Genomic DNA, 10,462 nt, shown 5'->3' with positions numbered 1-10,462 from the left:
CTAATGCAATCCTTGGATGCATAAACAGGTGTGTCACAGGGTCCACTCACCGTTGGTGGCACCTCCTCCTGGCCATCCTGGGGATTAGCTCTGGCCAGGCATTGTGCCCTTCTCCCATGGTGCCTCTCCCGCTGTTCTCTCGCCAGCTGCCCCCCACGGGGCTCCCTCTTCATGACTTGGCCCTGTGGCCAGGTCACCACATGTTTCTCCTTGCGGGGGTGGGGGGGACACTAGCCAATATCTCCGGTCCCAGACACGAACCTAGGAACCTCCCTCTTGCAGCGTCCAGATATGCCCGCTGGGCGCTGCAAGCTTATATAAGTTCGTCAATTTAACAAAGAAATTGATATATATCAGGCTTGTTATCCCAAGGGGAGCCTCTGACACACTTCAAACCAAACACACTGCTTCAGGTAGAGTAAACAAACAAATTTATTAACTATAATGATAGATTTTAAGTGATTATAAGTCAAAGCATAACAAGTCAGATTTGGTTAAATGAAATAAAAGCAAAACACGTTCTAAGCTGATCTTAACACTTTCAGTGCCCATACAAACTTAGATGCTTCTCACCACAGGCTGGCTGGTTGCTCTTCAGCCAGGCTCTCCCCTTTGATCAGTGCTTCAGTCGCTTGGTGTGGTGTCTGTAGATGTCGGTGAGAGAGAGCGCACGCGCACAGGGCAAATGTCTCCACCTTTTACCATGTCCTTTCTTCCCTCTTGGCTTTTCCCACCCCTCAAGTCAAGCAAGGTTGAACAATTTCCCTGGTGTGGCCTCATGCAGGTGAGTCATTGCATTGTAGTTCCTAGACTGGACAATGGCTGTTGATGGATTGTTTGACACCCCACCCAGGCATTGGTTACTTTCCTTGCTGTTGCCTCTGGGTAGCTAATATCTGGCTGATTCCCCCAACTTACAGCATATTTTAGTGACAACCATACTACACAGTTCTCATAACTACATATATGGATAGAGAAATTACTTTCAGTAGATCATAACCTTTCCCCATGATACCTTACAAGGCATACTTTTTACATAAGATCACAATTATATGAAAATGAGGAATATGGGGGTTATAACATGCTCCCCCAAGGTATAGAATGTCATAACCAGATAGTCCACTGTTCTCTACCTGGTTGGTGCCACATTCCAGGAGGCTGGTAGGAGAACCCATGCCCACTCTTTTCTCTAGATTCCAGCTCAGGGGCCCTTTAATCAGCAGCCAAGATCTACACTCCTATTCTTTGCTACTTTTCCCCTAAGCCGCTTCTCTTGCTCTGGGTTCACAAGCCTCCCAACACACCTCTACAGAAAGTAGCCATGACCTATCCTCTACAAACCTAAACACTCCTTCTAAAGAGTGACTGCCACCTACTTCCCAGCAGCCCCCAGCTCCTGGGCTTTATACAGGCCCCTCCTATTCCTGTCCAGCTGAGCCTGCTCCCAATTAGCCTAAATCTCTTCCCTGCTTGCTGCTTAATTGGTTGATTGGACCCCCTGGCCTAATTCAACCCTTTTACAAGGTGAATCTCAAGTAGGAGTAGAGAGGTGATTTGGTACTGGTGCAACCGCTGCTGGAATACTGTGTCCAGTTCTGGTGCCCACAATTCAAGAAGGATGTTGGTAACTTGGAGAGGGTTCAGAGAAGAGCCAGAAGAATGATTAAAGGCAGACATGACAAGTCTCACTCACTGGATGTGAGACTCACTTGTTAGCATGCTATCTCACTCTCACACATATTCCTAAACTTATCTCACTCATTTTGAGTAAATATACAAAGATTTAAAATACTTTTACTCAAGGGCTGAAAGAGACAACAATACACCTGGGGCCTCAGGCATAGGGCTTGGAGCTTGGCAACCACTTTCAAAGCTTGTGTACTGTGGTAACCATAAAGACTATAGGCCCAAGAGACGAGGCTATCCGGCAGTGAGGTATGGTTGTGTGTGTGAATACTTGATGCTCAAAAAAATGAGTTCGCCCAAAAAAATGAGCAGGACTTGATTGAAAGATTACAGGTTCTGCAAAATCCAGTTCAAAATTTAAACCATACTGGACAAATCCATGGCCCTTCATTGTCCCAGTAGCAGGCAAGACTTCTTTTTTTAAATTAGGTCTTCTCAAGTTCCCATTACTGTTCACAGTTGCCAGGCTTGTCTTAGTTTTATCCCACTCAAATGCAGGAGAAGAGAGAGCGTTCAGTCTTGTTCGAAAGAATAAGACACCATTCAAACCAAACCTTGGACTAGAAGGGCCACTGGTCTCTATTATCCAAGCGAAGCTGGCAAATCCTCAGCCATGGTACAAGTTTAAGCCACCAAAAGAAGTTATAAAAACAGCAAAGGGGGTCTCATGGCGATATAACAAAGCACACAAATAAAACGTGAAACCAAATTAAATATTAAAAGAAATGTGGAATCTGAATCCTTTATCTATGGTTTGTTAACTTCAAATTAATTAAATTTAATTTGATTATTTTATGTATTTTTATATTTATGAAATGTATTGTTTGCTTGTGGTTTATTTTAATTATTTAATTTTAATGAATTTATTTTGCATTTATTTATTTTGGAATCTGATCATTTTAGTTTGTTGTAAATGTAACATGAGCAATGTTACCCAAACCAAATAGTATTTGTACTTATAAAATGTTTTTCAAATGGATGATTACTAGGACAAAGTGATATGCAAAATAAACATATTGTTGTATTGATAAAGCAGTTTTTTCTTTTTTATTAAGTTTATATAAAAACAGTTTATTTTTGAATATTTCTCGTTTTGTCCACTGACTGTGTGCCTAAACTAGGGGTTATTAACTGGCTGAGGTGACCAGACAGAAAACTGGAAGGGCTGCACCTTCCCTAGGCATGAGGCCCCATCCCTCCATTGGCACTGTCCTCATCTGTGGCCCTGGCCTGGCCAGGCCAGGGGCTGGAAGCCAGAGCTGAGCTGGACAGAGCGGGGCACTGGCTGGTCATAGCTGGTAAGAGCTGCTTAGGCAGGAACCCAGCTCCAGGGCTGACAGAGGCCTCAGGGAGCAGCAACCATGGAGGGTGAGGCCCAGGAGCCTGGGCTGAAGCGGGTCAGTACAGGCTGCTGTTGGGAATCCCGGACCCTCCACCTGGCCTGAGCGGCATGCTCCAGTGGGTGGGAACATGGGATGGGGCTGCTCTTGGGCCCCCCAGCCCTCTGCCCTCTGTAAGAAGGCTTACTTCTGTGTTGCTGCTGGAGCTAGGCACCCAGCCAAGAGCCGCCACTCTCTACACTCCGCCTTCAGAGCTGGGTGGCTGGAGAGTGGCAGCTGCTACAGGGGGGATAAGGCAAATTTTGGGGTGGCTATAGCCCCCCACAAGCCTCTCCTAGCACCGCTCCTGAGCAATGACTTAACACTCCATCTGGAAAGTCTCGCTTTTTGTCATTGAATCACACTCTTTGGGGCTGTAAATCTCACTCTTAAGGACAGCCAACCCTTAGCATCTCTGTTAAAGGATTAGAAAATATGCTTTATAGTGATAGACTCAAAGAACTCAATTTAGTTACCTATCAATTACTTGATAATGGGCTCGTCAGTCTAGCAGAGAAAGGCATAACATGATTCAATGACTGAACGTTGACCGATGGCAGGTTTCAGCTGTGTTAGTCTGTATCTGCAAAAATAAAAGGAGGACTTGTGGCACCTTAGAGACCAACAAATTGATTTGAGCATGCATCCGATGAAGTGAGCTGTAGCTCACAAAAGCTTATGCTCAAATCAATTTGTTAGTCTCTAAGGTGCCAGAAGTCCTCCTTTTCTTTTTAACATTGAGAGTAATTAACCTTTGGAACAATTTGCCAATGGTTGATGTGGATTCGCCATCACTGGCAATTTTAAAATCAAGACTGGCTGTTTTTTTAAGAGCTCTGCTCTAGGGATTATTTTGAATAAATTCTCCAGTCTGTGTTATACAGCAGGTCAGACTGGATTGGGGTGGGCAAACTATGGCCCACGGGCCATTTTTAAGCCAGCCTGCGAGCCGCACCACGTGGCTCGGCCCTGCTCCGGCTGGGTTGGGGGTCAGACCATGCAGCTTGACCCTGCCCCGGCAGGGGTGCAGTGTCGGGGGCTGGACCAGTGGCTTGACCCCGCTCTGGCCAGGGTGCAGGGTTGGGGCCACACCACACAGCTCCCAGAAGCTGCGGCATGGCCCTGCTCTGGCTTCTATGCACTCCAATGGGAGCTGCAGGGGAGGTGCTTGTGGATGGGGCAGCGTGGAGAGCCGCCTGGCCGCGCCTCTGTGTAGGAGCCGGAGAAGGAATATGCCACGGCTTCTGGGAGCCGCTTGAGGTAAGTGCTGCTTGGAGCCTGCATGCCCTGAACCTCTCCCCATGCCCCAACCCAGCCCTGATCCCCCTCCCGCTCTCCAAACCACTCAATCCCAGCCTGGAGCACTCTCCTGCACCCCAAACCTCTCATCCCCAGCCCCACCCCAGATCCTGCACCCTCCCAGCCAGAACTTGCACCCCCTGCCCCAGCCCTGATCCCCCTCTTGCCCTCCAAACCCCTTGGTCCCAGCCCAGAGCACCCTCCTACACCCCAAACTCCTCATCCCCAGCCCCACCCCAGAGCCCACACCCCCTCCTGCACCCCAACCCCAACTTTGTGAGCATTCATGGCCCACCATACAATTTCTAGTCCCCGATGTGGCTCTCAGGCCAAAAAGTTTGCCCACCCTTGGACTAGATGATCACAGCGGTCCCTTCTGACTTTGGAGTCTGTGAAGGCTGCATTTTGCAGTGGCTCCCTGCGTTCTTCCACCATATTTGCAGCCCTTCCTGACCCAGGCAGCCCAAACACTGCAGAGGTGTAGCTGTCTCTGAGCTGTGAATCAGGGCTTGGGGGGAGCATGCTGCAGAGTTACTGGTTCCCTTTCTGCTCTACCTCCCACTCTAGCTTTAGGTCCCCCTGACCTGTGCAGAAATGTAGGGCAGCCCTATGCAGGGAGGGAAGATGTTCATAGTAGGCATAAAACCAAGTGGGGCTTCAGGGTGTACAGGGAAAACTCTGAATCTAAGGGGGAAATCCCCATACAGTTAGTTCTCTGCCCTATTTCCCTGCCTTTTGGGGAATGACAGCCGATCAGAGCTGCTGCACATGCTTAGGGACCAGCTTGTCCATTAGCATGAGAAACAGGCATTGCTCTTGCCAACACAGGGCTGGAGCTTTCCTGGAATGATCCAGCCTTGAGAACAAACAGCCTGCCCTGGCAGAGGGGGAAGAAGTAGCCCTCCTCTCCCAGGGCTTCAGTTACAGCCCCACAAAACCACCTCTTTCCAGGAGTATGGTGAAAAGCCCTCCAGGGCTGCTGCCACTCCCTCAACCACAGATCCTGTAAAGAGGTGTGTTTGGGAACAGGATTGATTAGGATGAGGGATAGCATATGGGGTCAGAATTGATGGAGAGGTAGGACTGACTGAGGACACATGCTGTGCTGGGGAGTTGTGTGGGGGTGAAGGACTGACCAGCAGGCTGTGGAATTAACTGGTGTGTGTGTGTGAGAGCAGAATTAGTTGTACAAAGAACTACAGAATTAATTTTATTGTGGGATGTGTGCATTATGGAATAAATTGTGGGAAGTATGCGTTTGTTCAGGGGGAAGCAGAATTAATTGTTACTCTGATTAAACCAATTCCAGTTTATGCACCTTTAAATTTACTGTCTTTTTATCAGAAGATGCTGGTAAATAAGAATTTAGGTGTCTAACTTTAGGCACTCAAGTTTGAAAATTTGGCTTATGTGACTTGTCTGTTAGGATATAGATTTTCAGGCCTGTCTGTAAAGGCCTGTACTTTAAGAATTTAGGTGTATTCTTATCACTTGTCTAGTTAGAGATATAAAAGAGAGAATCAAAATCACTGTCTGCCAATGTAAGGTCCTTCTCTTACTGTGACAGTCTGGGGCCCTGTTCTTAGGCTAAGGCCTTTGGCTAAGCGACAGAGGCAGCCATAAGCTGGGAAGCAACCGGTCACATCCTCACATTCCAAAGTAGTCACATGGAAAGAAGGTGCTATTGGGCTGTTAGGAATACAATCCTGTCCTGATAGTGCCTATCAGCTCCAGAGAAAGGGAAGTGCCTAGAAAATGTAAAAGAAAACTTAGTTTGATAGCATCCTGTCTGGCAAGAACTCACTTATCAATACTGGGATGTGAAATCCTCACTTCTGTATTGTCTTGCCATTATAGTTCCCACTTTCCTATTGTTTGTCTGTATAATCTCTGTCTGGTTCTGTGATTGTTCCTGTCTGCTGTATAATTAATTTTGCTGGGTGTAAACTAAATAAGGTGGTGGGATATAATTGGTTACAATATGTTAGGATTGGTTAGTTAAATTTTAGTAGAATGATTGGTTAAGGTATAGCTAAGAATATTACTATATAAATTAGGGGCAAACAGGAAGTAAGTTGGGATTCGGAAATAAGGAAAAGGAACTTGTATTTAAGCTTGCTGGAAGTTCACCCCAATAAACATCGAATTGTTTGCACCTTCGGACTTCGGGTATTGTTGCTCTCTGTTCATGTGAGAAGGACCAGGGAAGTAGGAGAGTGAAGGAATAAGCTCTCTAACATCTGTTCGTTCTTCTGCTGCATTCCCTGGAGTTCATTATCTATCATTTTTGTGTAGACCCAAGGGTTTGTGTCATACAGACCAATTATTATTTTATAATCTTTGTTTAAGGTGAAGGAAGAAAAGCTCAGATGTCCTGTGGTTTGCAAATGCCATGCACTCTCACTGGGTTCATCACTCAAAGAGAAAGCACAAAGAACAAGAAAATTGAACCCAGAGGTGCTGTCTGACTTACATCTTTATTAACAAAATTAAAAGCTAATCCCAAATTAACATTATCATTATCCATGGGCCAAAACCAGAACCATTTAGCTGATCCTACCAAACTTTAGAGCACATATAAAATGGGATGTGGATCCAAACCACCGCAATTTTTATTCTGCAAAATCAGAATCTGGCTACTGAGATTTTGAATCTGTCTGTCTTGTAGTTATTTTGATTTGATTGCAGGACTTGATATATTTGATCTGATTGCATTGCAAACTAAATTCATTTGTTTAGATGCAGGGTTTTGGTTCTGGCCCATTGTTTTGCACAGACTGAAAAGTCAAACATGGGGAATAAAAAGCGTTCTAGTTTTTTTTCCTAAGAACTAATAAAGCTATAGGGTGAAATCCTGGCCCCATTAAAGGCAACAGCAATTTTGCCATTAACTTCAGCTGGGCCAGGTTTTCACCCCCGGTCTCTACAGGAAGATTGAAACAAAAAGTACAGGTAGGTTTTTCACAGCACCAGACTCTTAAAAGGAGCAGACACAGATTATCTCCCAACAATATAGAATTCTGCTTGTTGTTCCCAATATAGCCATGCTTTTATGGCAACTTTTTCTGTTGTGGTTGCTGAGTGAGACAGCAAGAGGTAGCAAAGACTGACCCGTTTTACAAGACAGAGGACACTGATGTGACCAAAGGGGAACTGCCCTCCCTACCTGAAACTAACCAGATTTTTCAGTCATTTGTGTTAAAACAAAAGCCAGTCTCCTTTCCCTGTCGTTGTGCACGCACACCAACTGAGAAAGATCTAGATAATATACTGAGAAATGCCTGAACGTCAATCACGATACAGTAATTAACCAGACCACATATTGTACAAATGCTTACTCCAAATCCATTTCAGGTGAAGAGAAAATCCAAGTCTGGCATTTTTGCCTGTCACACTCACAGATGAAAAATATTAGCTAAATCAGCATTTAGAGTCTGGCAGACAGAACTCCTACAGTCTGTCAATTCACCTGGAGTCAAGAACTTGAAATGGATTTCTGTGTCCATCCAGCACAGCCTTTGAGTTGTGAGATGAGCCACAACTAAATGATTGTATCCACCTGATACGAAGCCCAGCTCCAGTAGCTGAACTCAGAAGAGCATAAAATGGATCCTCTAATGGAATGTACCAAAAAATATGAATCTCACCCATTATGCCGCTGCAGCCAGGTTTGGGAATAGTTAAAAGTGGTAAGCAGTGGAGGTATCTAAAAAAAATTAAGGAAAATGCAGCAGGAAACATGCTCACCTTTCCCCTTCCAAAGCACCATCATTGCACTCATGGAGAAGGATGGTGGAAACCACAAATAATATTTTGTCCATCTGGGGAAGATGGACTATTCAGCAAGAATACTTACAAGAAAACTATAGGTGAGTGAAATATTATTCCTTCCTTCCTCATCAGTTTGCATCAGCAGCATAGTCCAGGGCAGTTTTTGTGCCTGTGCTGATAAATTTTCATGGAAATTTTGCAAGGCTAAAATTTTCTCTCTGTATATCTGGGAGGAGATTTATTGCTTAGGAAAGCCATTACATTGTCAGCCCTGGGACCTAAATTCCTCTACTTATCTATAGAACAGGGATAGCATAAGTAGCAGTGCAATCTTCCCCAACCCTCACCCACCTGCTTCATTCTTGACTTGGGGGTGACCACCACATTGATAAAGTCATTCAGTATCTGCACCACTTCAGCCTTGCCTGCTCTGATAAGACTGTCAGAAGAGCGGAAATGGTTATTGTGATGTGGTGTTCCACTAGGAACTCAGCTGAGTCATTCTAACTCATTTCAAGTAGACTACCATAGAGCAGCCATTAGACAGAAACAACTATTAGAGCAAGAAGTCCCCCTGCGTGGAGTCAACTACAGGATCAAGGTCTTAATCCCTTTGGAACTGGGTCTTAGATGCCAAACTTTCATTAAAATAAATGGAAGTTAGGGGTCTAAAATCCTTTGTTACTATTATGTTGGATTGGATTTGATCTCAGAGCCTAGAGGTGAAATGCCCCAAATTCTATTACCCATCTCCAGAGTTAACCATTCCTCCTAAAAAGCTACAGGGATTTTTCTATGTGAAATAATTACCTGCTAAAGGAACAGATCTTTGGTAAAAGGTCAACATTTGAGCTCAATAAATCCAGCCATTTCACAGGTTTCTGCTGTTGCTTCCCTAAATATATAGCCAATTATGTCCTACTAAATATTTTAACGAGTGTAAAAGCTGTCCACTTTTATATCTTGTCCCATATAATTGAAATATCTACTCCGCCGATTTTATGAGGCAGGAATTCATTCCAAGGGATAGAAAATACCAGTGGATTTCCACTGCGTGGGACTGGATATTAAAAACACCCTGGACCCCAAGACTTGGATAGATCAAATCTGGCACAGAAGCATGATGCCAACAGCCACTTGCAATAACCCAAAACTGACTGGCTATCACTATATCCAAAGGCACTCCTGAAATTGGAGTGTATAAAGATCAGAGGATGCCATATGTTTAGTTTCTAAACATGCAGACACACCAGGGGGTGACTGAATTTCCAAGGTGGTTTTGGAGTTGGTAAAACCAGTCATGAGGCTCAGTAAAGAAGCAACCCTTTTTTTTGCAGACATGCCTGTTAAGAATCCAGGGGTCTTTACTCTGTGTTTATCTAGTGCTTACTCATGAAATATTCTCATTGACTTCACTGAGAGTTGTTCCTGGGTGTGGACTGGTTGTGGGGATATGGCCCCCCAAATAACCCCTGGACTGACACTAGCTAGGATAAAAAATAAGGTTCATCAACCCAAATGTTTCAGGGAGCAAGATTATCAACAGGGGAGGAAGACCTACCCCTCCCCCGCCCAGCAGTCCAGCTTTTTCAAGTCTTACGTTTTCCTCCAAGGTCTCTAGACTGAAGCAAGGGTAACTGACTAGATGAAGCACTGGCCCATGGCAGTTTGGCAATTCCCATTGTTTTTTCTATTTGGGGAGAGTGGGAGAAAGGATTCTTCACTGCCCGAGGAAATGAGCAGCAACCAATCCAGGAGCTGGTCCCCAAAGGCTTTCTCAATGCTCTCCTGAAAATAGAAGCTTATGCCCCATTCCCCCTGATGGTGTTACTAGGTGAGCTCAAAGAGTGGCAGTGTGACTAGGTCACCTGCACTGTGTTTGCATATATTAAGTCCCCCATTCCCTGTGGGACTATGGCTATTCCTGACAGCACAAGTTACAAGTTGTAAAGTCTTTTTAAGAGATTAATGTAACCGTAATTCCTTGCAAAGGTCTAATACAAACCAGGTGGGGGAATCCCCTTCACAAGGAGGCTGCTGTTTTTTCAATACAGCTTTCTGGCTGTCATGCCTGAGATTGCTGTCTGGGTGAGCAGGAGGGCAGCAGGGGCTCTGGGTTTGCCAAAGTTATGGGGTGGAGGGTATTTTAAGCGTGAAATTAAGGTTGGTTGGTTGGTTGATTTTCCTAATCCTTGTGGCTTCAGTACAACATCAGCAGGCAGGGTGCTACTGTGGTGCAGCCGGGGCGGTGCTCAGAGATCTCCTGAGGCCTGTAGTCCTGCCCGTCCTATGAGAATCTTTTCCAGGAGCGCCTAAAGGGAGATAGC

At 45.2% G+C, this 10,462-nt stretch overlaps 1 protein-coding gene across 6 annotated transcripts in view; it reads right to left on the bottom strand.

Annotated features, from left to right (window-relative positions):
- Window positions 1-6,822: 6,822 nt before the first annotated feature.
- The window catches only part of LOC125640350 (uncharacterized), a 39,835-nt gene continuing 36,195 nt past the window's right edge, over window positions 6,823-10,462 (bottom strand). For 5 of the 6 annotated variants that reach the window (XM_075130613.1, XM_075130611.1, XM_075130612.1 and 2 more), the window contains one exon: window positions 6,823-10,447. In XM_075130613.1, the coding sequence (XP_074986714.1) occupies window positions 10,362-10,447 (86 nt within the window). In that variant the 3' untranslated portion in view covers window positions 6,823-10,361. The remainder of the gene's footprint in view (window positions 10,448-10,462) is intronic. The other variant, XM_075130608.1, reaches the window with a different exon arrangement.

The sequence above is a fragment of the Caretta caretta genome, chromosome 7 (genome assembly GCF_965140235.1).
Source record: "Caretta caretta isolate rCarCar2 chromosome 7, rCarCar1.hap1, whole genome shotgun sequence".
In the NCBI taxonomy this organism is placed as follows: domain Eukaryota; kingdom Metazoa; phylum Chordata; order Testudines; family Cheloniidae; genus Caretta; species Caretta caretta.
Note: the sequence above shows the minus strand (reverse complement) of the source record. Positions and strands in the feature narration are given on the sequence as shown.